This window comes from Ipomoea triloba, chromosome 8 (assembly GCF_003576645.1).
Source record: "Ipomoea triloba cultivar NCNSP0323 chromosome 8, ASM357664v1".
Taxonomy (NCBI): Eukaryota; Viridiplantae; Streptophyta; class Magnoliopsida; order Solanales; family Convolvulaceae; genus Ipomoea; species Ipomoea triloba.
Window position 1 is genome coordinate 1,422,507 of NC_044923.1, and position 25,438 is coordinate 1,447,944.

The 25,438-nt window shown below is 36.6% G+C and overlaps 5 protein-coding genes across 10 annotated transcripts in view; 3 read left to right on the plus strand and 2 right to left on the minus strand.

Moving 5' to 3' along the window:
- Positions 1 to 3,133, minus strand: part of LOC116027950 (MND1-interacting protein 1-like) — an 8,084-nt gene extending 4,951 nt beyond the window's left edge. For all 5 annotated transcript variants that reach the window (XR_004100034.1, XR_004100035.1, XR_004100033.1 and 2 more), the window contains exons 1-3: positions 2,998 to 3,133; positions 2,574 to 2,648; positions 1,238 to 2,165 (exon numbers count right to left, since the gene is read on the minus strand). Coding sequence is in view for 1 of the 5 variants with exons in the window: in XM_031269741.1 (XP_031125601.1) it covers positions 1,238 to 2,152 (915 nt within the window). In the remaining 4 variants the exon portion in view is untranslated. The remainder of the gene's footprint in view (positions 1 to 1,237; positions 2,166 to 2,573; positions 2,649 to 2,997) is intronic.
- A 180-nt stretch (positions 3,134 to 3,313) lies between these two features.
- On the plus strand, positions 3,314 to 6,507 carry LOC116027951. 2 transcript variants are annotated; one of them, XM_031269743.1, is made up of 9 exons: positions 3,314 to 3,472; positions 3,587 to 3,685; positions 4,579 to 4,626; positions 4,729 to 4,778; positions 4,876 to 4,971; positions 5,170 to 5,223; positions 5,302 to 5,367; positions 6,010 to 6,088; positions 6,183 to 6,507. In XM_031269743.1, the coding sequence occupies exons 1-9, from the start codon at positions 3,386 to 3,388 to the stop codon at positions 6,258 to 6,260; spliced, it is 657 nt and encodes a 218-aa protein (XP_031125603.1). In that variant the 5' UTR covers positions 3,314 to 3,385; the 3' UTR covers positions 6,261 to 6,507. The 2 variants fall into 2 exon arrangements, with proteins under 2 accessions (XP_031125603.1, XP_031125602.1); XM_031269742.1 differs by having other exon boundaries at positions 4,579 to 4,624; positions 4,724 to 4,778.
- A 103-nt stretch (positions 6,508 to 6,610) lies between these two features.
- Positions 6,611 to 9,149, minus strand: LOC116027952. Its single transcript, XM_031269744.1, has 2 exons — positions 8,670 to 9,149; positions 6,611 to 7,038 (listed from the first exon to the last, which is right to left on the minus strand). The coding sequence occupies exons 1-2, from the start codon at positions 8,919 to 8,921 to the stop codon at positions 6,808 to 6,810; spliced, it is 483 nt and encodes a 160-aa protein (XP_031125604.1). The 5' UTR covers positions 8,922 to 9,149; the 3' UTR covers positions 6,611 to 6,807.
- Positions 9,150 to 11,339: 2,190 nt separating this feature from the next.
- LOC116028005 (AP-2 complex subunit mu-like) lies at positions 11,340 to 17,238 on the plus strand. Its single transcript, XM_031269805.1, has 14 exons — positions 11,340 to 11,569; positions 11,663 to 11,833; positions 12,425 to 12,602; positions 13,150 to 13,240; positions 13,617 to 13,711; positions 13,868 to 13,957; positions 14,049 to 14,097; positions 14,192 to 14,330; positions 14,518 to 14,634; positions 15,045 to 15,135; positions 15,253 to 15,395; positions 16,483 to 16,597; positions 16,746 to 16,790; positions 16,878 to 17,238. The coding sequence occupies exons 2-14, from the start codon at positions 11,751 to 11,753 to the stop codon at positions 16,956 to 16,958; spliced, it is 1,317 nt and encodes a 438-aa protein (XP_031125665.1). The 5' UTR covers positions 11,340 to 11,569; positions 11,663 to 11,750; the 3' UTR covers positions 16,959 to 17,238.
- Positions 17,239 to 18,664: 1,426 nt separating this feature from the next.
- LOC116027884 (AT-hook motif nuclear-localized protein 10-like) lies at positions 18,665 to 23,119 on the plus strand. Its single transcript, XM_031269651.1, has 5 exons — positions 18,665 to 19,378; positions 19,535 to 19,587; positions 21,156 to 21,287; positions 21,806 to 21,967; positions 22,518 to 23,119. Exons 1-5 carry the CDS (start codon positions 18,853 to 18,855, stop codon positions 22,833 to 22,835), a joined length of 1,191 nt encoding a protein of 396 aa, XP_031125511.1. The 5' UTR covers positions 18,665 to 18,852; the 3' UTR covers positions 22,836 to 23,119.
- Positions 23,120 to 25,438: the final 2,319 nt, after the last annotated feature.

Genomic DNA, 25,438 nt, shown 5'->3' on the forward strand with positions numbered 1-25,438 from the left:
TGTGTGTGTGTGTATATATATATATATATATATATATAGCGTTTTGAAGATACAACATATAAACACAAAAATTTATTGCCTATGCTAGTGTTTTGAAAACACGACATATTGACCAAAAAAAAAATTATTGTATATGCTAGCTCAAAAAACTCAACATATTAATAAAAAAAGTATTGTATATGCTTCTAAAGAATTTAGTGAAATGGTATTAAAAAACACACACACACACGCACACACACCTCACACCAAAGTATAACAACCTCATTCTGAAAAGTGCAACATTAACACCGCATTCACATAGAGTGACATTAATGTTAGTTGTCACATTCTCTAATTTTAGAGTTTTATATATATATATATATATATATATATATATATATATATATATATATATATATATATATCTAGAGTTTTGAAGATGCGCATATTGACACAAATTTATCGTCTATGCTAGCATTTCAAAATGTGACATATTGACACAATAATTTATTGTATATGCTAGCTTTGAAAACCCGACATATTGACACAAAAACTTATTGTATGATGCTAGAAACTTAAAAACGCGACATTTTGGCACAAAAATTAATTGTTTATGCTAGCATTTTGAAAACGTGACAGATTGACACGGAAATTTATTGTATATGCTAGGCTGCTAGCATTTTGAAAATGTAACACATTGAGTCATTGACACAGAATGTGCATTGGGTGAGGTTGTCATTTTAAATTTAATTCAGAATGTGGTTGTCATGTTTTCTTACATTTATATTTCAGAATACTTTTAAATAAACAATTTGCAAAGATTAATATTTTTGGAATTCTTCAAAAGAAAAGCAAGGTGGCTTGACTTCTAAACCATGCTCCGTTTCCCCTTTGCTTGAATCTTATTAAGATGTTGTTCAAAGAAAAGTAATGACTATCATGAATTAGCATCTCCGAATATCAAATAATGCAATAAGATGAACTAGCAGCAAGCATTCTATGATAAACACACATTACCAAAAGTAATTGTTAAAGCAAATGTAAATTGGTTAGGTCGCATTGTTGCAAAGGATTTAAATCTGAATAGAGCCTAAATTAAGCAGTTGGTCTTGACAAGGAATTCTGATAGCTGATGCTAATCACCCAGCTGATTAAAATATTTAGATGTATTTTACATTTTAAAGCACTTCGGATAAATGGAACATGAAATACTTAGAGCTGGCATGCAGCCAGTAAAAACATATAGTTAAAAACAAACCTCATCTTTCTTTTGATCTGCCTCATCCTGAGCCAGCTGTTCTGCCAAGTCTGAACACTTCTGTTTCTGAGCTGCAATATCCTCCTGTAGTTTAGTTCTCTGTTTCTCCAAAGCTGAAATCTTTTTCAGCCATTTCTTCTCCCTCTTCGCAAACTCCATAGAAGTTGTTGCAGATTCTGATTCAGTCAGTTTACATGCCTCGATTTCTGCTCTAACTTCTGCATTCTCAGTCTCAAGCTTTCTCACTGCAGACTTGATACGGTCCACTTCACCACGTGCTTTACGGAGAGCATTCTCCAATTCTGTGTGCTTCTTCATGAAGTTACCCTTCTTCACACTTTGGGTATCCTCCCTTTCCATCCTCAGCATCTTGAGCTCAGTTAAGTCGTCGATTAGTTTTCTTGCAGCTTGAATTACTTTTTGATGTGCCCATTCCTCCTGTTGCTTTCTCTGCCTCTCAAGATCCTTGATTTGATGGATCAAGCTCACAATAATCTCATCTTCTTTATCCATCTGGAGATGCCCATGCTCTGTACTCTCATCAAGATTTAAATCCCGAAATCTACTTAATACAGAGTTGACAACGTCTTGGTTTTTTGAATTCTGGGATTCAGAATACCCAGAAGGCAAAAGGCTTGAGGCTGCTTGTGACTGATTTTGTAGGTTTTTGTAGTTTGACGTTGACCTAAACCCAGCATCAAATGTTGCAACGTTCGTCTTCATCAACGACTTAACTGAAGGACTGAGATTGAACCTCTTCGGGCATTCAACCTCCAAATGCTCCTCGGCACAGCAACTGTTATCAAGCCCAGCACTGCCTGTGTTGTTATTGCTGCTGCCCTGCTCCGGGTTGGGTTTTGCCGATCGGTTCCTCCGATTGGCACGGGTATACTTCTCTGTTACGTTAGAACCCATTCTGATTCTAGTCCTGCAGGGACAAAGCCATAAATTCCTTTGAGTGGGGTGATGAAGCAAAGGTAAAATGAAATTAAAAATGTTCAAATACAAGGTTCAAATACAAAATATCAAATACGAATAACTGAATAAGATTGTTCAAATACAAAATACATTATAAATTACAATGCAAAGTTTATGATAAACTACGGGATAATACTCCTCTACGAGATAATACTCAGACTATAAACAAGATTTGAAAGCCATCTCTATGAATCCGAGATCAATGTAAAATCTTTGATTTGATACTTTACAGAATGCCAGAAATGGATGTAATCAATTTCATGAAGAAGTTTTCAGAATTATACTTAGCCTTGCAAATCAATATGAATTAGGCATAGGCAAAACTATTAGAAAGAAATAACCAAGCAATTCCCCTTACCTCAATACTTGAGACTAGCAGCTTCAATTCCCAGTTTGAAAATATTTCGAATCAATTCAATTAGCCTACACAAATCTGCAAAAGCATATATTTAATCGGGATTAATTGCAAAACAGAACAATTTCAGAAACAAAGATGTAAAAGAAAAAGGTTGAAGATTGAAAATTTAGGAAATTAGCCAATTAGGGATTTATCACTCAAATCATTTTTTATGGAATTAGCAATTAGGGCAAACTAATTAAGAGAATAAAGTTAAAGAAAAATGACTATAAATCTATAATGGTGGACGAAAAAAAAGGTTGAAGATTGAAAATTTAGGAAATTAGCCAATTAGGGTTTATCAATCATCATTTTTACGGAATTAGCAATTAGGGCAAACTAATTAATAGAATAAAGTTGAAGAACAATGAAGATTGGTTCGAACCTGAGGCTATAAATCAATAACGGTGGACGAATGGTGAACGGATGGAGCCACGGAGGAGAATCGCCGGCGACGATGGTCGGTGGAGGAGAAAGAGCAGAGAGTGTAGGGTTTGGAAATTGGAAGAAAATAGAGAGGAATTTTTTTTATGAAAAAAATGATTTGTATTTATATATATAAACAGCTCAAACGGCGTCGTTTTTTGGGATGTGTAATTTTTGGCCCAGCTCCGTCCCTTTCCTAGATACAGACTGAAAAAGTGAAAATTCAAAGCCAAACCAGAACTCAACAATATTGCATTGGTTTAATTTATCTATATAAAATTTTGTTTTTTTTTTCTCCAAAAAAAATTTTGCTTTTTTTGTTTTTGTTTTTCTTGAATTAAGGATTCATGTCTTCAGCTCCATGGCTCACGGCGCCACGGCCTTTGCTACGCAATTCAGCTTCTCCTTATCTCCTTCTTCTTCCTCGTAACCAGGCAAGACTCTCTTCTCTGCTATGGAATTATCTTGTTTTCTACTTTTCTTTTCTGTTTTCGCAGTAATTTTTGTGACAAGATAGTAAATAGTCTTCCTTGGAATTTCATGCTCAGAAACCTGGCATTCCCGGCGCAGTGGACGCTCGTCGGAAGAAGATATTGTATGGGAATCATCTGCTGCGGCTTCACTGCTCTTCTGACAGTGATAACAATGTAAAGTTTTAAACTTTTCGGTTGTTCTTGAGTTATTTTTTTGAGGGTCAATTTCATTTGTGCTTTTTATCATTTGAAGATTTTTTTTGAGTGTTGAGGAAACCACAACTAATCCTGGATCCATGACCTGCTAGAAGTCGAACTTGTAACCAATAGTCTAACCAACTTGGTTGGGTTGTCCCAACTTGTTGATGAAATGTCTTTGATTTGCTTATTTGTTTATTTGTATTTTTAGTTGATTGTGGAGTGGAGTCATATGATCAATGCAGCTGTGGTTTATAGTATGATGATAACTTCAAGGAAGCTAAATTGTTGGAGAGTTTGATAAGTGTAAAAACTATCCACATTGCCTTAGGATAAGAGCATGAGATAATTAATAAAAATCACAAGTTGTTCTGCTTGTTCCCATTTGATTTTGGATTGGATGTTTAGATGGTATCATAGTCAAGCCAGGCACACTTTTTTTTTTGGGGTAATATGTATTGGTCGAGTAGACTGTCGAGATGTTGTATAAGAGAATAGCTAGGAGCTCATGCAGGTTATTAGTTCTTCCCCCGAGTTCATATCCTCTTTTTTGAGGCCAATTGCAGTATCAATATTGCTTCTCGGTCCTCAGGCCATAGGATTCTTACTCCTCAGCTTTGCCGGGTGAATTTTCCACCTCTGCAGATGGTTTAAGGATTATAATGTCTACTTTTAACGAAAGCTTAGCAGTGAGTCAAGTAACTATCATTTCATATCATAGATCTAGGAGGCTATCCTTGATTATGATCCTGGAGAGCTTCTCTGTGATTAAGATGTTCTAGATTTGTTTCGTTTCAAAATTTTGTCTTCTTCTATAGCTTCCTGTATGTTTTAACACCGCTAACGTATCTCTTATTATGCAAGGTAAGGCTAATGAACCGCCAGAATCTCAGCATAGCTTGCAAGACCAGCAAGGTATTTGAGTGGAAATATTCGCGGGATGATAGTGATGCGTATTTTCACTTTGATGACTTGGACTAAACCTTAAAGATATTATCCCTATGTATTTCTCAGGTGCAGCAGCAGCAGATGCCGGAAATAATCTTAGAAGATCGCTTTCAGTTAAAGAGTATGTAATGTTTCTTGCAACGCTTTGGAGAATAGTAACTGGTATCCTTTAAAAGTTACATACTTGAGGTCTAATTGTTGCCTATTACACTTCTCAGGATTTTGACGAAACTGAGAAGATACGGCATTTCAGGAGTATTATCATACGGACTATTGAATACTGCCTACTATCTTATGACATTCCTCGTGGTGTGGTATGAGTGTATGGCCAATGCATACGAATGGAAAGATTATGCTTATCTCCGTTTTCTGTGAAAATCTATTATCCACTGATCCATTATAAGTTTTGCCACCATTTGACTAGCCTATAGTTATCAGTGCTAGCTAGTTGATGCCAGCTTTCATTGAAACAAACACCTATTTGAGACTCGTTGAATTTGCTATCTTTTTAGGATTTATGTCGCGCCTGCACCTGTAAAAATGGGCTATTTTGCTTTTGTTAAAAGGTAATTGTTTCGCTTTCTTTTGTTTTTCAACATTTACATTACCTACAAGAGATCTAACTAGTAACGTGTCTTGTGCAGATTCTTTAAAATATTGGCTATGGTGTGGGCTGGTAGCCAAGTCACTAAACTTGCTAGAGCAGGAGGGTGAGCTATCAAACTTTTTTCATAATTAGCAGCGATTTATGATTCTTGTCCTTGTTCTACAGTAATTTAAATTCTTTTCACCTTTTTTTAAGACACCAAGAGAATTTTTTAACATATATTGAAAAAGTTTTATACTTTTAGAGTATAAAGTGGTAATCAGCACTGTGTCGATCTATATTGGGTACCAAGTACTGTCAACACTTATTCCCACAGTATCTAGTCCAACCAGGCATACCATGGATGGTTGTAATGGTACAAATCGGTATGATATTGATCGACACCTTAGAAATTTCCAAAAAATATATACAATTCTTTTTTTTTTTTAAGGATTGATGATTTGCGCCCGGGTCAATATTAGATTCAGTGGAACATGAATCCAACTTCTATGTTGAGATACCATTGTGTTTTTTTAACAGCCAGTGGTTTCTTTGTACTAGATAACATGCTCGGTATTAATGATAGAACTGAGCCCTGCATTGTGTTAATATAACTCCTGTTCTTTTTTGGCTTTCGGCAAACTATGATATAATGATATTCAATGCAAAATGTGCCTTTCAGAAAGTGTTAACTTATCCATTAGAGAGTATAGACTGCTTACTGGCTCTGTTTGAAGTTTGACTTTGGACTCGCGCTTTACTGCAGGGCGTTAGCTCTTGCTCCGTTTGTGGACAGGGGATTGGCGTGGTTTACCGCCAAGTTTGGGTTTAAGTCACAAGGGAAGGTTAATGAATTTGGAGTTCGTATACTGCAGTTTTATTCGTTATGAATACCACACGCTTTCCCTAATCTGCTGTGTCGGCTGTTTTCTTTTTCAGGCTTTCATGGCCGTCGTTGGGTTTTGCTTTGCGTTGGCTGTGATAGTATTTCTCATGGTGACGTTGCTGTGGGCATAACGCTTCTCAGCTGTTGATCTATGGAGGTTCTCCGATCTCCATTGCTGTTTGTGGAGATCGTTTGGATGGTTTTCGGCCTCTGCAGTCGAGATGTGAGCTGAGGATATGATGTGCATGTAGCAAGAAATCGTAATTGATGTAATTGACACTTATGAGGGATTCAATGTGAAATGTTTCTCACTTTAGAGTGCCATAAAACATTGTAGTTTTGGTTCACAGAAATAAAACCATTCATTAACTCTCGTCATAGGTTGCTAGTTAGAGTCACAAAACATTCTGGTAAGGGTTGCAGGCTTTACCGTAAATCAAATAGCATATATGTAATGGGTTGCAAGCAGTCAAACAAAAAATCACTAGTAAACAAATTTGTAGCTTTGTATACATTGGAAGTTTTCAAGAGTACAATTGTGCTGTTCAATGAAAAGGTTTCATGTTCAAACACCAGCTCAATTCTTTCAAGGATTCACCCTTTTACAAAACAGACGGTTCCTGATAAGCGACTGCAGAGACCCATTGTGGCGATAACAAGTTTCTCAGTACAAGTTCTTCAGATCTCTAGTCTGCCTTGATGCTCAACACAAAGTTGAATTTTACCAGCAGATGAGAGTACCTGGTTCCTTATCTTAGCCGGCCTAGTCTGGTATTTCACTTCAAACCTCGGGTATTGTCTATCCTGCTCTTCGATGCTAAGCTTCTCAGGCAAAACCTCGTTAATGAACTCATCTGCCACATCTCCATCTTCATCAACCCTGAGACGCTTGGCATACCATCTCAAGCCCTACTCAAAGAGATACATAGAGAAAATATATGTGGGGTCAACGAAACATAACATTGATAAAACTGCATATTCCAATCTAGTGAATCTACGACTAGTGTTACTAGATGAACTCAGCTAGAATTGATGAAATTGTCAGTAAGTTTCGTCATTCATATTATCAAACAACCCTTGTGATGTAAGAACCACATCATACATGATCACTGGATTTTAATACGGAGTATATATTAAACATATTTAACATGTGCAGTACATGTTTTGCCCTAATATGCTATATGCTGATTAATTTATTTGTATAAACAACATAGTCGAATTAATAAAATGCAAAAAACTCTTAAAGAAGAATACAGATAGTAGAATGTGGCACTGGTATATCCTAATTTGTCAAAAGCGATTGCTTAGATCAAAGAAAGAGGTGATTGATGGGCCTGCACTTCGCTCAAGCAAAGCACCAGAAAATGGAAACCTGAGCACTTAACTGAGCTTCTGGGCCAAAGCAAGAGCAAAAGGCAACACTGAAGCAAGATTTTAAAAAATAATAATAATAATAATTAAAATTAAGTGGGTTAACAGTAAAAGCTCCAAAATAAGGACAATAATTGGTTTACAGAAAAGAAATTGCTTCATTTTTTAGCCATGAGCCTCATCATCTTCATCTCCAAAATTAAGAACTCCACTAGTACATTAAGTTAGGAACATATACCTCACAAATACCTTTACCAAAACATATAGTGCCCTAAACCTAACTATTATTCGATACAAGCCTACATTTGCCCGTCAGTGAATTCCATGGTTCTAGCACTATTTGTAACTATCACTTCCTTCTTATTACAAAGTATATCATTTCTACTTATCTATCTTCTATCCAGGGTTCTATCTTCCATGTTCTTATAATGACATTATAAAGATCATGAACCTTCATACTATAGCTATTAATTGATTGCCATGAAGAAATGAGGGCAATGCAGAATCATGACTTTATATTCAGCTACAGACCAAATTTAAGGATGTTTGTCTCCCCTTAAAGAATCCAGAATTCAGGGAAATTGGTTTCAGATTTCTTTTACCCATGTCATCCAGTTAAGGCATGAAATCTACATTGCTACTATAAATGGTATTTCTGGAAGCCATGTGAGACGTGGTAGAGCAACTAAAAAAATCTTGCCTGGAGTTTATAACTCAAGATCAACGACACAAACATTTCAGCAAATTTGCAAAATATTGCTTTTAAAACACTCAAGACATTATCATTTCAAAATGTTGTCAAATTATAGAATTTAGCAGGCTCTTAAATTTAGCTAAATAATACAGAGTACTTCCTAATACATTCAACTTACATTTGTAAATTTGAATTACATATTTACATGGATTATGCTCAAGCTAAAATTCAATTCTTCAAGCAAAAAGAATGATCATGATTCATGAAAGCCAAGCATAAAGGAAAAACATGATCAAATACACTGAATAACCAATTATTTTGCAGAGATACTGTATGCAACAGGATTAGAGTTAATAAAGTACTCCCTAATGCACTAATACAAACATAATAATAACTATATGCAACCAAACCGGACATCAAAAAGGCTCATTTCCTTTTTTCTAAGAAAAGGATCAATTGATCTATCTACTTTTACCTGAACGCCTCCGTCGCCGGCAGTGCAGGGGAGAAGGACAGGTCCAGGCGCAGGTCTATCGACTTGCACTTGAATTGGGACACTGAAGCCTCTGCGATGCAGGTGCTGAGCTTGAGCCGCTGCCGCCACCGCCGCCGCCACTGCCGAAGACGACGCTAGATTCGCATCAGCGTCTCCGTTTTCTTCGTGCACTTCCTGACCTTCCTCCCTCGAAAACCCTAGAATTCCAGCGAGCCTCCTGAACAGCCCCATCTCTCTCTACACATGTATATCGGCCAGGCTGGATATAGCAGAAACTAATAACAACCGGAGATTAGAGAATCGGAGACAGACTGAAGCCGTCTGCCGCCGTCGACGACGTGTTGTATATCGCCGGAGATACGGTACCGGAAAAAAGAAATCAGTTATCTTTCCTTAATGAGAATGATAATGCAGATGAGATTTAACGGCGAATGGTTTTATATTAGCCGAAGTCTACACGGATGGTGTAATGATGGTGAGTACTGAGTTAGCGAGTTCTGGCACCAACCCCCGAGTCCCGACTCAGTTAAAGCGAGTCTTTTGTTATCATGGCATATTTGGCATTTTAGGATTCATGGTATTAGATATCATGATCCAAGGAATATGGAAAAATATATTACTTTATACTTTTGCTATAAATAAGATCTTATAATATAGGTTCCGATATTATTTGAATAGAGGTAGTTGCGTCATGTTATGTGATTTTAATGTCACGGTACTGTGTAAACAAGTCTAGATGGATTGATTCAATTCATATGCTCGGTGAAAGGTGAAAGTGAAGGAAATAGAGTCAATATCGGTAAGAGCGAAGGAAATATAGTCAATATCATTTATATTGAGACTCTCACTGGACCACAAGGTCATTAGCATCTTTGATTTAATTTTATACGATGTAAAATACATGTTAGAATAATTACCTAATGTTTTATCTCGTTTCCTAAGCAATCAACGAATTGAATACAATTGCCCACACGTTACCATTGGAGTAATGCCTCCACACTAGATCATCACTATCTTCACCATCCGTCGTTAATAGTATTGTCTCCATCTTGTCCAAAATTTCCTCTGGTAGAATTCCTTGGAATAGAAAATCATCCTAGTCCATACTATCATTCCAATAGTCGCCCACCATCATATTATGTTCGCCTTCTGGAATATCCACTAATGCATACCAATCAAGAGGTTCAGGAGTTAACCATTTGTCCTTTCAGAACCTCGTGGACATACCGTTTCTCATGTGTTTGTGTACTCCTTCCACGAGAGGAATGCTTGTTAAAAATATGTGAAACGGTATAGACTTATATAACAACTCACGTAGTTCAAAAACCATAATAGTAAGCACACATTTTAGTACCATTAATTTTTTATTTTTTTTTTTGAATCGTCCAAGTCCGACTAGTGAAAATATCCATTGGATAACTTGATTGGTCTTGCAACAATTGAACTAGTTAACATCGGGTTGTATAATTTATGACATTGATCACCATATATGTCTTAATAAAAATAAATTGACATGCCGCTTGACTGATTGACTAGGATAGCTAATCAGCGAGCGCTACATTTATTTATTTGTAAGGTATTATTATAATATAAATAATTTAAATCTCGTATGAATACCTTTTGTCACAATTTGTTTAGAGCTTAATATACATGAATGGATTTTAAAATAATAAATAATGAATTTTTTAATCATTTATCGTAATAGAAAACACACCGTCCCATTTTATGTGTCTGGTTCGATTAACGATGCTTGACTATAGTTATTTTTAATTCAATTTCTCATAATATTAAGTTTAGTATTACTTTCAAAAAAAAGTTTAGTATTAATATATAAAATTTAGATATTTAGAAAGTTCACTAAAAGTACTATTAAACACAAAAAAAATCAAATTTAAAAATACTAAAGAAAATAAACAAATAAGAAATAGTTGATTTGACCAATGAATATTGAGTATGACAGATAAAATTGAGACAGATTGACTTTTAAAAAATTACATTAATTTTAATGATTCACTTTTTTCGTGTTTCATTTTGTAGTTTTTAATTTTTATTTTTATTTTTACGAAAAATGTCAAATAGACCCCCAAACTTTATACCAAAAGTCAATTAGGTCACCAAACTTTTAAAAAGGTCATTAACCTTTAAACATGCCAAATTGAGACAATGAAGTCTCAAAACAAGTAAATGACATGTTATTACAGGTCTTTTGTATTCGTCTGGCGACAACTTCCGGCATCCGGCGACGAATGGTCGCCATCTCCGACGGAAGGCGACCAAAATGTTGCCTTCTCCGGCGAAGGCGGACTTTCTGGTCCTCTTCTCCTGGAGAAGGCGACCAGATTTGGTGGTCGCCTTCTCTGGCAACTCGCTGGAGAAAGCGGCCTTTTCTGACATTTGACGATTCACAGGAGAAGGCGAACCGATGTGTTTTTCGATTTTTTTTTACTGGTAAATTTGATGTATTTGATTCAATTTGACATGTTTGAGAGTTTAATTGACCATTTTAAAAATTTAAGGGCTTAATTGATTTTTGATGTAAAGTTTATAAGTCTATTTGACCATTTTTATTTATTTATTTTTTTCACAAATTACATAAAATAAATAAATCACTTTAAAAAGACTCGTGCAATTGACCGACCATTCCCGACCAAGATGGGTTATAGGTGCTTAGTGTTGAGGTGCACCGTGCAAGCATAATTATGCCGAAAAATGTATACGCTATGATGCACTGATCCTGTATGTATAGGTAGTGCCAGACAGTTGCAATCTCTAGCTGGAAAACCGACGAAAAGGCGATTTGCAAGTCTCGCCGGCGTGTTTTTTGTCCATCGCTCTAGGAATTACGCCGTAGAGTACAGCATTACATCGGCGGAAGAGAGGTAGGCTGATCGAGAACTGAGCAGGCAACAACGCCTTCGGAAGAATTTTTCACGCCATTTCTGAATCTCTTGCTTTTTTCTCTATGTTATCAGGTCCACTGTAAGCCCTAGATCCGCCCCGTTCGAGGTTCTTCCGATTTGGTGATTGCTGTTCTGATACCGGATCCGCTGAGCTGCAGCCATGCCTGTGGCAGCTTCAGCTATATACTTCCTGAATCTCCGAGGCGATGTCCTCATCAATCGTCTCTACCGTGACGATGTCGGGTATGCTTTCCGTCCATCGTAACTGTGTGTGTATTTCTATGTAGAAAAACGAGAGTTCTGATTGTTGTTTGGGGAATTCAGGAAAAAAAAAATAGCATATAAAAGTGCTGATAGGGAGATAGTCAATAGTTGTTTGTATGAGGATGAAAGTGAGAATCATTCTTCAATTTGCGTTAGTTGTGCATTTCTGCTTGGTTATAGACGTGTAGATCCTTCTCTCAGTTTTAATATTGAGAGGATCAATTGGGATGAGAGGTGATTTCTGAAACAACTGATATGTGTATCAGTATCACAACTAAACTGCCTAGTTATTTTAGGATGGACCTGAATAAAAAGCCAGGTTACATCATGACTATAACTTTCCTTATTTAGCCTCCCTCGATCTCATCCTAGAATCATTGGAGCCGTGTTTGTGCTGGGGAGGTGGAGTTGGGAAGCATTTGAATTTGATGGCTTGATGAAATAAAGTGGGTGAATATGTTTTAACTGAAAGCGAAGTTGGAATTTGAGAAAATGAGTGATGGTTCTTAAACTTCTCTGTTTCACCATAACCTGTGATTTTTACATTGTATGTATGTTTGAATTAATCAGGGGTAATATGGTGGATGCCTTCCGAATGCAAATAATGCAGACAAAAGAGCTTGGAACTTGTCCTGTACGTCAGATAGGAGGCTGCTCTTTCTTGTATATGAGAATTAGCAATGTCTATATTGTGATTGTTGTCAGCAGTAATGCTAATGCTGCTTGTGCATTCAAGTTTGTTGTTGAGGTAAGTAAAGTAGCCGCTACTTGATGCTTATGCTTTTAGGATGTTCTGCTTGCTTATCTAATTTCTAAGTTATTTTTGGTAGATTGAACTAGAATGCTATCACTCAGAGGAGGATTACATTGGCTATCAACTATGCCAGCTTGCATGGATATGCTATTTAGAGAACTTTGAAACCCTAACATTTTGACACTAATAATGTAATGTTGTATCTCTGATAAAATGGTGTGAAAAGTGTGCACCAATTCATACTAGATTTTTTTATTTTTATTTTTAATTTTTTTATTTTTAATTTTTTTTGCTCTATAAACATCATGTGATAGAGTTTCTAATTAAATTGAACTATGCACTATGTTATAAATCCTGAACAGGATGCCTGCATGTATTATTCTGGTTTTCCTAGGTTGAGGTAGTGCAAACTTATGCTTGTCGGAGTCTAATCATGGTTAATGGTCATGAGGTTTTTATGATAAATGTAAATAGAGGGAAGTTGTATTCATCAACATCATATTTGAGTGTTTGACTTGTGTTCTATCTAACTTTTGTGCAGGCAGTTTCCCTGTTCAAATCATATTTTGGCGGAGCTTTTGATGAAGACGCTATTCGCAATAATTTTGTTTTAATCTATGAACTATTGGATGGTATGCCATTTGGAATCTCATATATATTTGGACATTTTCATCTGAGTGAAACATATAAAGGTTTTGTTTAGCAATTATGGTCATATACTCATATATGGCCTTTTTGTGCTTTAACTAGTGACTTCATTACTGCTCTCGTATTTACTGCATCTAGTACTTGGCAATCTGCCATGCTATTATGATCTAATAGGTAATGAATTGATTCAAATCAAGCCTCAAGGATTTTGTTACCATTGGAATAATCTCACGTGACCATACTTGTGAACTGGAAAGATGAATATGTCTAAATAGAAAATAGATGATTTTCCTCATAAGCAACTTCACTTTAGGAAAGACTGATTAAATATTTTCCTGAAATTGGTACTATTATTTGCAGAAATAATGGACTTTGGTTACCCCCAGAACCTTTCGCCTGAAATTTTGAAGCTCTACATTACACAGGAAGGTGTGCGGTCCCCATTTTCATCTAAGGTTTGTTATTTTATTTACACTTTTCTTTTAGTTATATGAATGCAATTATTTGATAGATGAAATGACACTGATAGTTTGTTAGTTTGCCAATGAAAAATTGAATATTTTTGGGATGCTGTACTATTGTGAAAATTTTTTAACAAACAAACCTAACAGGCTGTGGATAGACCTGTCCCTAATGCTACATTACAAGTCACTGGTGCTGTTGGCTGGAGAAGGGAGGGTCTTGTATACAAGAAGAACGAGGTGGACTTTACATTTTCTTTTTTGAACTTCATTTAATTGCTTTACCCCCCAGGACAAGAAATAATTCAAGTATCATGGTTACTGTTGGCAGGTGTTTCTGGATATTGTGGAAAGTGTCAATCTTCTCATGTCTTCTAAGGGTAAATAAAAAATTACTCCGTAACTCCTTACTCCTCTAGCTCAGTGACTCGGTGCTTTTTGTTTCTGGTTTTGACAAAAGGTTTTAATTTGTAGGTAGTGTTTTGCGTTGTGATGTTACTGGAAAAATTCTCATGAAATGCTTCCTTTCTGGGATGCCTGATCTGAAGTTGGGCTTGAATGATAAAATTGGCCTTGAAAAAGAGTCACAGCTCAAGGCCCGCCCTAGTAAGAGGTAATTTATACAGGCTCACCTTTTTTTTTTTTTAATAAATTAAATAATTTTTCATTTTGCTCCTCAGTTCTTGTGCCAAGTCTCTCAAATTCTCCACTATTATCATCTTTTAGGCCTTTGGCCTCTGCTTAATTGGTTATCATATTTTCTTGCTAATAAACAATATTGCCTGATTTGCCTCATGCAGTGGAAAAACTATTGAGCTTGATGATGTTACTTTCCACCAATGTGTAAACTTGACACGATTTAATTCAGAGAAGACTGTAAGCTTTGTTCCTCCTGATGGTGAATTTGAACTGATGAAGTAAGTTGCAATTATTTGAATATATGTTCTCTGTTATCCTTAGGAGTAATAAACTACCCTGTCTGCCAGTGTGGGTGTGGGGGTTGTGGAAATTGGGATCAAGCAAGTGGGCTAAATTGGTACTCATTTTTAGAACAGTACAATGCAGATCTTTGCAAAATTGTCATTTTTAGTCACTTTGGTGTTGAATTGGATTGAATATGAGTTTTAGCTGCTTTTAGAAATAAATTGTGGTAGTTTTCACAAAGTTCTAACTTATCAAATAATCAAATAATATGAGATTAGATTTAGTGGTGGTTCCATTGTCATGTGGCTTGTGCTCTTGGCAAACTCAGATAGAAGCTCTCAATTCTAAATTTGTTTCATTGTGATTTCTTAAAGCACTAGTGTTCTGATTTCTTTCTTTACAGGTATCGAATTACTGAAGGTGTGAATCTTCCATTCCGTGTATTACCAACTATCAAGGAGTTGGGTCGCACACGCATGGAAGTTAATGTGAAGGTTTGTCACTTTGTCATCATTTTCTTGGAATGTGGCAGCACATATCATTTGACATTTGATATAATGTTTAATGTTTTCTACTCTCTCTCTCTCCTACATAAATAAATATGTTATCAGGTTAAGAGTGTTTTTGGTGCGAAGATGTTTGCACTTGGTGTTGTCATTAAAATTCCAGTACCAAAGCAAACAGCAAAAACAAATTTCCAGGTGACATCAGGAAAAGCAAAGTACAATCCCTCCATTGACTGTTTGGTCTGGAAGTGAGTATCTTTATTGTTATCAATGTGTCTTCTCTTTTTTAACACCATTATTGGACATCCTTGATTAGAACCTGTTTTTAGAAAGCTGGACTTTACATGTCTCTACCAGGTTGAGATATCTCTGATGGTTCTAAACTTGATTTGTTGCATATCAGTAGTGTTGTTGACACACCCAACATGGGTTAAGGGTTGTTTCATGTTGTATCTGGCCCCAGTAACAAACTAACAACTTCTAATGACACTTCCACATCTGTCAATTACCTCTCCTGTATCAATTATAACCTCAATATTTTATTTTTTTTGGGGGTGACGAGGGAAACTCGCAGCCACTACCCTTGTGACCCTAACCGGCCAAGGATAACAAAGAGGTAAACAGACTAAGTTGCCCATAACTAATCGGCTCAAACCAAGAAGCCAAATAGGCTGCTCCCATTTGAAGTCGAACTTGGAACCTTATGGTTACCAAGCCAACAGCTCGACCAACTTGGTTGGGTTTGCCCCCAATTATAACCTCAATATTACTACCTGGTGTGAGTGTGCAAAAAAGCCAAGTGTAGTTTCATAATTCGCAGTGAGGCGTGTCTGACTTCATAAACAGTAATATAGTTTTTCTTGCTTTCCTTTTGCTTATGCCAGTAGCTTAAACGGAAAAAACAATGTTAAAATGCCAAAAAAGGAAGATATCTCATATCTGGGGGGTACCCCCTTCTGGAATTCAAATCTAATTCATGATCCAAAGTCTATATTTTTGTTTCTAAAATAACATACTTTAATAAGTAGATGTAATGATTCAGCATAGTTTGGTAGGATTCTTTGCTATTATGGTTCAGTTGTGGTTTGCTATTATACCCCCTTCAGGAATTCAAATCTAATTCATGATCCAAAGTCTATATTTTTGTTTCTAAAATAGCATACCTTAATAAGTAGATGTAATGATTCAGCATAGTTTGGTAGGATTCTTTGCTATTATGGTTCAGTTGTGGTTTGATTTTATACCTTTGAAGAGGAATGCCGCAGTATTCCACTTTCCACAATATTACTTGGGATTTTCGTTGTTACTGACTTATAAATGTGCCTTCTGGTGCAGGATACGAAAATTTCCTGGACAGACTGAACCAACATTAAGTGCAGAGGTGGAGTTGATTTCAACGATTGCAGAGAAGAAATCCTGGACTCGACCTCCGATTCAGATGGAATTTCAGGTGCACGAATGTGACTGTAGTAGATTAATATCCATACATCTCAGAACTATCCTTAATCGTTACTTGCTATGAACTCAAATTCTAAGCACAGCACAAAACTATGAACCCTTTCTTGTAAAATCAACAACTAAAACTCCGTTCTTTGCAGGTTCCCATGTTTACAGCATCTGGATTACGTGTTCGTTTCCTCAAGGTATATATAGTTGGCAAACCTATCAAATTCCTTCTTAGTGTAACATTTGCCCTTCCTTTCTGGATAATGCGTTCGTTTCCTCTGTAGGTGTGGGAGAAGAGCGGCTATAACACAGTCGAGTGGGTGCGTTATATTACTAAAGCTGGTTCTTACGAGATTAGGTGCTAGGAGAGTTGAAACGCGGTTTAGGGACGACGAGATGTTATTGCAGCTGACACAAATATTTTTTAAAAACCATACAAAGCCACCAAGGTGCAACTTCTTCATTGTGCTTTGTTTTGGGGTTAGACAATGCTGCCATTGTTAATCTTGTAAAGCTAGTTTAACTTGGATTGAAACTTCATTGTGTCTTTAGCTGATATATTTATATATTATAAAATGATGATATTTGAAATGTAATATTGAGTTTTGTTATGATATTTTATAAAATTCATATTATTACAATTTATTTTAGGGTGTAAAAACTTGAAAAAAAAAAACCAAATTTTGGGTGTATAAATATATATATATATTTATATTTATTTATTTATTTAAGTCAAATGCACGGAACATGAATGAACACAAATGTATTGAATACTAAATGCTAATCGAATTGATTTTAAACTTGTCCACAACATAAGAAATTCTCTTGCTATGAAATAATACAGGGATAAATTATAGTGACTCAACGGCTTATTAAGTAGAAGGGCCAGTGCGGGTTCTGTGCTTAGTGCCCAGGAGAAGCACGTTCACAGCACATATTGAATAAGATTCTAATCATATGGATTTTAAACTTGTCATTATTATTATCGAATTTTTACACCACGTATTGTATGAGATGCTAAACATATGACTTTTAAACTTGTCATTATTTCTAACAAACTTTCTCGCCACGTATAACCTATTTACGCTACGTATGACTTACCTTTTTAATTACGTCCACGACATATTTATTCATAATAACGTGTGCGTTACAACTACTACCTACATATTTAGCTATACCAGTACCGCTGTGTTTATCTTCGTCATTATTTACGTTGGCCCACCGATACGCGTATCTACCAAATATCTACGCTATCTCAATTAATACGTTCCGTTACGTTATTTATTAGGTGCGTAATATTTTTGTATGAAAAATAATTCACTCCAAACAATTTTATATTTTATACGTAATATATACTTAATTTAGATAATCTGATAATTTAATCATTGAAATTAAAATTAATTAGAATTAATTCCATAAACCGCCGTTTGACTATTGACCTTTACCGAATTTTATCTTCGGTTTTCAATTTGTCAATAAATGGTCATTGACTAATGAGTTTTACCAATTTTTATCTTAAACATCCAATTTGACCGTAAATGGTCCATTGACTATTAATTTTGTTCCAGATTTAGTCATCCGATAATATTTTTTCTTAAAAAAAAAAATAATCACATCAAATTTGGACAAATAATTTTTACAGTATTATCCTTAAATTTAATGCTTACTAATATTTAACCTAAAAACCAAATTTAGAACATAATCAATATCAATGAACCATTTATAGTTAAATTAAAAAATGGATGATAAAATTTGGTAAATACCCATAAACAATCCGCCATTTTTAGAATCAATTCAATTACTTAATTAAAAAAACTCAATAATACATCAAACTATTTTTAGAAAAAATAATAAAAATGGGAAAAAAATCTATTAAATCATGTAACTAAATTTTTTAATTTCTTAAAAAATTTCAAATTACAAATTTTGATTGGTAGGTTCAAAAGGCGTAGCGTGCACCTAATCTCAGCACATCAAAGCCCCAGTTTTCTCAGTCTCATTTCATCATCTTTCGGCCCTCTGCTTTTCTTTCTTTCTTTCCCACTGTAATAACTCATTTCAGTGTCTCATTCTCTCTCTCTCTCTCCCTTTCTCTCTCTTATTACTGTCATCAGTGGGTTTAAAAGCTTTCAACAAGACAGACAGACATCCCCAGTCTCTTACATAGCAGCAGCATTGCTTCTATTCTTAGTAGAAAAGCTTTTCACTTTCACATACCTTTCATCTCTGAAAAAATAAAGCTTAAGCTTTTGCTCTCTAATGGATTCTCAAGATTCCTCGCTGAACTGCCACTTGCCTCACCACCCGCAGGCGCAATTCCGGGGCGGCGAGGGGGCGGCGCGGGCCATGATGATGTCCGCGCCTCCGCCGCCGCAGAACTACGCCATGGCGGGGAATAACGGCGGCGTGGGCGGCCATGGCGGCGGCGTGATGATTCAGCAGCAGCAGCAGGGCAGGGTGTTTCCGTTTAATTCCATGGCGGGGCCGGGTGGGGCCGTGGTGGGCCCGCCGGATTGCTCCGGCGGGTCGGCGGCGTCGCCTAGGGCTTCCGGGGGGTTCGGCATTGAGGCGGCGCCGGCGAAGAAGAGGAGAGGGCGGCCCAGGAAGTACTCGCCGGACGGGAACATTGCGTTGGGGCTCTCTCCGTCTCCTGTCACCCCGGTTTCCGACTCCGGCGTTGCTCCCGCCGCCATTGTCGCCGCCGTGGCTCCTCCGTTGGACGCCGTGGCTAAGAAGGCCCGAGGAAGGCCTCCGGGCTCTGTAAAGAAACAGCTTGATGCTCTTGGTATATCCGTCATCTTTTTCCCTTAAATTTCTGTGCTTTATTTGTCTTTTCCATATTTCTATTCAAGATTATCCTAAATTCATCACCTTTATGTATTATTATTATTTTAATTATTATTATATGTATTTAAATGTTTTGGTTGGTTTTGAATTGTAGGCTCTGCAGGGGTTGGTTTTACGCCGCATGTAATCACAGTGCACTCTGGAGAGGTAACCTTAGCTTTTTTATCTTATGATTTTGATCAGTCATAGTATAGAATTCTGGTACCTGTATGGGTAGCTTAGTTGGTTCCCCAGCTTGGTTAGTTCTTGAGTGGTGAATGGGGGTATAGGGTCGAGTCTAGTTGGCTCCAATGTGGGGGGTTTGCCGTCTTGTGGGGTGGGTATTTGTGGTCCGAGTGCCTAATGGGTAGCTTAGTTGGTTCCCGAGCTCGGTTAGTTCTTGAGTTGTGGACTGGGGCATAGGATTGAGTCTAGTTGGCTCCAATGTGGGGGTTTCACCCTCTTTTGGGGTGGCTCCTTGTGGTCCTTCTGCCTAATGGGTAGCTTAGTTGGTTCCTGAGATCAGTTAGTTCTTGAGTGGTGCCCGGGGGGACAAGATTGAGTCTAGTTGGCTCCAATGTGGGAGTTTCACCCCTCTTGTGGGGTGGCTATTTGTGGTCCTATCCTGCCTAATGGGCCGGGTCTGGTGACTTCAGTGTGGGAGTTTCTGGGGCCAGGCCAGGGTGAGTCACCGTGATTTACCCCTTCAGAATCCTATTGGGTTGGGGTGTGGGGGCTTTTGGGGCGAGGGAGGCATTGTATAGAATTCTGCTACCCGCATGGGTAGCTTAGTTGGTTCTCGAGCTCAGTTAGTTCCTGAGTGGTGAACGGGGGCACATGATCGAGTCTAGTTGGCTCCAATGTGGGAGTTTCACCCTCTTGTGGGGTGGCTATTTGTGGTCCTCCTGCCTAATAGGCTGGGCCAGGTGACTCCAGTGTGGGAGTTTCTCTGGGTTGGGGCTAGGGATTTCGCCTTTGTGGGCATTGTATAGAATTTTGCTCTTTTAAACTAAAGCTGCCATTTTTACCTACAAGGAAGCAAAAGCTCACTTTTTTACTTACAGGTAAGGTAAAAAGATCATTTCTTTGATGTGTTAAGAGTTTATTTGAATGAGTTTTTACCATAGGAAGTGATCTGCGCTTATGTAAATGCTATATTTGAGTTTTTACCATGGGAAGTGAGATGCATTTATGTAAATGCTATATTTGAATTAGTTTTTACCATGGGAAGTGATATTCTCTTATGTAAATGCTGCTGTGTGATATGCATTGATGAAGATGGTGACTTTATTCTTTTTTTTGAAAACACGGTGACTTTATTCTTTGTTGAGCTAAAAATGGTAATGAAATTATACAGAATGTTACGAGTCTAGTAATTAACCGAACATCTTTTAAGAAGACATGCTAGGACAAAAACGTTAGGGCGCGAAATTGGGGATTTTGTTTTGCTAACATCTAAAATCGTTTTTGTTTGGAAGTCTGAGAAGCCTTCTAACCGGGCTCTTTTTTCGGACCTTTAACGCTGATAAAAAGTTTCGGTTATGAGGGTTATCTGCTAGAAGTAAGCTATATATGCTAATTGATTTAGTTGGTAAAAGGTCACGTTTAGGTTATTCTTTGATCGGTTTGGGTCCCGGTTTTGTTGGTTTGTGGTGTGTCTATCAATGTGAAGGGTATCGTATATTCCTATGTTGATTTAAGGTAATACGTTTTTGTTTTGTCTTGTTTTGTTGCAGGATATAGCTCAAAAGATAATGGCGTTTTCCCAGCAAGGACCAAGAACCGTTTGCATTCTATCTGCAAATGGCTCTATTTCCAACGTTACCCTTCGCCAACCAGCAACCTGCGGTGGCACTCTGACTTTAGAGGTTCGTTCACTTGTCGCAATATCATATGCTCTGATCTTTTAGACATGATCAATGTTACTCGATTCGATACTAGATTCTGCTTAATTTCCCGTTCTATATATAGTTTTTAGTTCGAGCCATCGGCTAGATGCTTCCTTTAATGCATTTAATATGCTATTCTAGGCCATGCTTAATGTGTGTTTTTCAAAAAATTGGCCAAGAAAGGTAATCACATAGCGGGATTTCATCCGGGAGGATAAATCCCGTGCCAAAAATGATTCTTGTACAAGATTGCCTATAAACCCCGTTCCACACGGAACTCGATCACATCAATGCATCCCGAAAGTACTTAATATGCCATTCTAAAGTACATTATTTTGGTGGCAATATTGATTACTCGGGAAAAAATGCGATGGTTTCCTTTACTTGAGTCCACAGTACTTACGAATTGGTTTGCGGTTAGCTTGGCGTTTCAACTAAATCTAAACCCCTATATGCCTACCCGTACCTCTAAACCGAGTTAAATTCTTTAAATGCAGGGCCGGTATGAGATCATCTCTTTATCGGGTTCGTTCTTGCTATCTGAAAGCAATGGCAACCGCATTAGATCAGGCGGGCTGAGCGTGTCGCTGGCTGGGGCGGATGGTAAAGTCGTGGGCGGTGGAGTTTCTGGAATGCTCACCGCAGCTACACCAGTTCAGGTACCGTCTTGCGCTCCTCTCCCTCTCTTCATATTTACCTGCATTTACCGCTCAATGGTAAAAACCTAAAAGGCGTGTTGAACAATTTATCTTCCCCTATCTGCATATTTTCCCTTCATTTACTGCCTAATGGTAAAAAGGCCTAAAAGGCTGTGTTAAACAATTATCTTCCCCTCTGTTCCTGCATTTACTGCTCAATCAATCATTATTGGTCCATACAATTGTGTGGACCATAGTATCAAATAATGTACATTCAGTATACAAATAATGTACATTCAATATAAAAATAATGTACATTGTATTCAGGGGATATACATTATTTGTGTACTGAATGTACATTATATTGTATAATGTACATCCAGTACACAAATAATGTACATTTAGTATATTAAAAATGTACTTTTTATTATAGTCCACACAATAATTTGACCGGTTCAATGGTAAAAGGCCTGTTTTGAACAATTATCTTCCCCTCTGTATGTTTTTCCTGCATTTACTGCCCAATGGTAAAAAAAAGGCCTAAAAACCGTGTTGAACAACTGTTTTACAGGTGGTTGTGGGGAGCTTCATTGCAGATGGCAGAAGGCCAAAGCCGAGGCAATCCCCGATGCCAACACCAATCCCGCAACCCCAATCGAGCATGCTGAACTTTGGCGGCCCGACTGCTGCAGGGCTAGGGGCGAGCAGCCCTCTCTCGGAAGGCCCCTCGGGCGAGTCCGAGGAGGAAAACAACAGCAGGAGCACCCCGCTCCCCCACCCGCACCATGGACCCTTGGCATACAACAACGCGGGCCAAGCCGTGCAGCCAATTTCAATGTATGGCAACATGGGGGGGTGGCCTAACGCCTCGTCGAAAATGCTCCCTTGATCAATTGCACAGCTCCCCTCGCCCCTCGCCCCTCGCCCATCCCCTTCCCGGTTCATCCCCTTTTTTAGTCCTTAGTTTAATTGCTTCTTTCTGCATTTCTGCAGTTTGAAACATGGATTTGTAGCTTAGATGAGATGTGGTTTAGTACTGTAATTTAATGACTGCTAAACTTGATTTTTATTCTCTAGCCTGCAATAGTGTTGTAGAATTTATGTAATGATTTCTTGTGGCCCAATCTCATGTCTACACTTCTGGGCTTAACCTGCTAAACTATAGATTATGAAGAAAAAATTCGAAAAATATGTGCGTGCAATTTGCGTGTGCGCGTGCAATTTTCGTGCGCGCATATATATATATATATATATATAGTTATATTCAAATAAGTCCATACTTTTATATGAGTCTGTGGATAGATTTAGGCCTTCTAATTTTTGAGATTAATGATGTATATTAAAGGGTTTTTTTTTATTATAAAAAAATACCCATTTTTTACCAGATAATTGGAGTGAGTATTTATGATAGGGATATTATATTATATTATATATATATATATATATATATATATATATATATATATATATATATATATATATATATATATATATTTATATATAAAAGAAATTACTACCCGAAAAGCGTGTTTACCTGCTTATCTGGTGTACATCTTTAGATAGTAGTCACAGGTTGATCTGAACATAAAAAAAAAAATTATGACTAATATTCACTCAAGACTATATATCTTTAGGTATTAGTTACGGGTTTATATGATCATAAAAAAAAATTATGACTAATATTCACTTAGGAGTTAAGACTACATTTTTGGTAGTGGTTGTTGTATTTTTTATTTTTTAAATCATTACTTTATATTGAATTTTTGACATGATATTGTTTACTCTCTATAACATTTATTGTTTTTGATTACTCATGATTTGATTGATTTTATTACAAGTTAATAAAGAGACATATAAGAAACTACACGACTCTAGACCACTTAACGCTAATATCTGTTGCTAACAATGGGGTAATATCTTCGGGGATTCTTCAAAAACTTGCAATTCAAGTGTGTCTGAAGTACCCATTCATGTCATCCATTTTGTGCACCTATTAAATTAAAATGGATACTTGATACTTCCATTACTAAAATATTGACAAAAGAAATAAGATAATAAAGAAAAAAGGTAATTTTAATTATTTGATTTATTTCTTTCTATTTAGGGTCCGTTTGTGAAAAATGACTTCCGCCAACAACCAAAACATGGTTTCCGTCAGAAACTAGTGATTTTTAATAAATAAAATTATATTTAATATTATTATATTTTTATATTCTAAATAAAATAATTAAAATGTTTAATTATACAATTCTACTTATTTTCCAGAAAATGAACCAAACACACCAAGACTGTTTTTCAGAACGCAACCAAACATTGAAAAAGAAAAAATTTTTTGGAAAATGATTCATTTTCTAGAGGTCATTTTCCTACTTTCCAAACGGACCCTTAATGAATTTAAATTTTAATATATATTTTGAGCTCATTTAATATAACATAATAGATTTTTTAAAAAAAAATAAAAATTGGAGGGGCCAAAAGTGTATTTTATCCCTACTATATTAATATATACATACATATTTATTAAAATTTTTGAGGGTGGGGTGGGGAGGCCAGGCCCGCCTACCCCATAACGTAGCTCCGTCCCTGGTATGCATTGAGTCTTAAGTACGAAAATTATACTTTATCTACTTAGCCACTGCTTTTGGGCGTGTTTAATTGTTTATATATGTTTACTGCTAAAAAAAAAAATCATAAAACATTGGCTATAAGTCTGTTTTATAAGAAAATGATGCCTAGATTTAGTAACAAAATACACCTAAACATTAATTTTAAATTTATATATATTCATTAGAACAGACGCGTAATGTCATATACGATTGACACGTTTAACCATCTCATTTTAGGTGTACAATTGACACGTTTAACCACATTAATATACATCGAAGTACAAAGTATTACAAATGAACGAGGGAGGACTATGAAATCACTCCCGACAAATCAATTTGAAATTAAACTTGGCCCTCCCAACAAATCAATTTGAAATTAAACTTGACTCCCCAGCAATCAAACGAGCGATCTATGCTACACATATAATAATATCGTTAATTAGGTTATAAAGATATATGGTAGCAACTTAAAAGAAAAACACATTATTGTGAAACCCTAACATTACCATTTTAAAATCAACAAGTATTCTTCAATCTAAGCATTTCATTTTAGAAAGATGACAAGATTGATCATATACTTACACGGGTGCGACCTCACAAGCTTTTACCTTTACATTCTGATACCATGTTAAAAAATATATATCCACGTCTCAAATTAATTGAATGTCAACCAGAAATGGTATATAAAAATTAATTTTTATATATAATGTTGAGTGGGATTATCGAACATTATTATGCTTTGAGGCCGGAATCGCAGGTCATGAGAATTTGTTTCATCAGATTGCACTAAGGATCTCATCTATATATATACACACACACACACTGCACACACAGATATAGCCATTTTCTTTTTCATCCATATCTACACAAGCATAATCTTACTTAA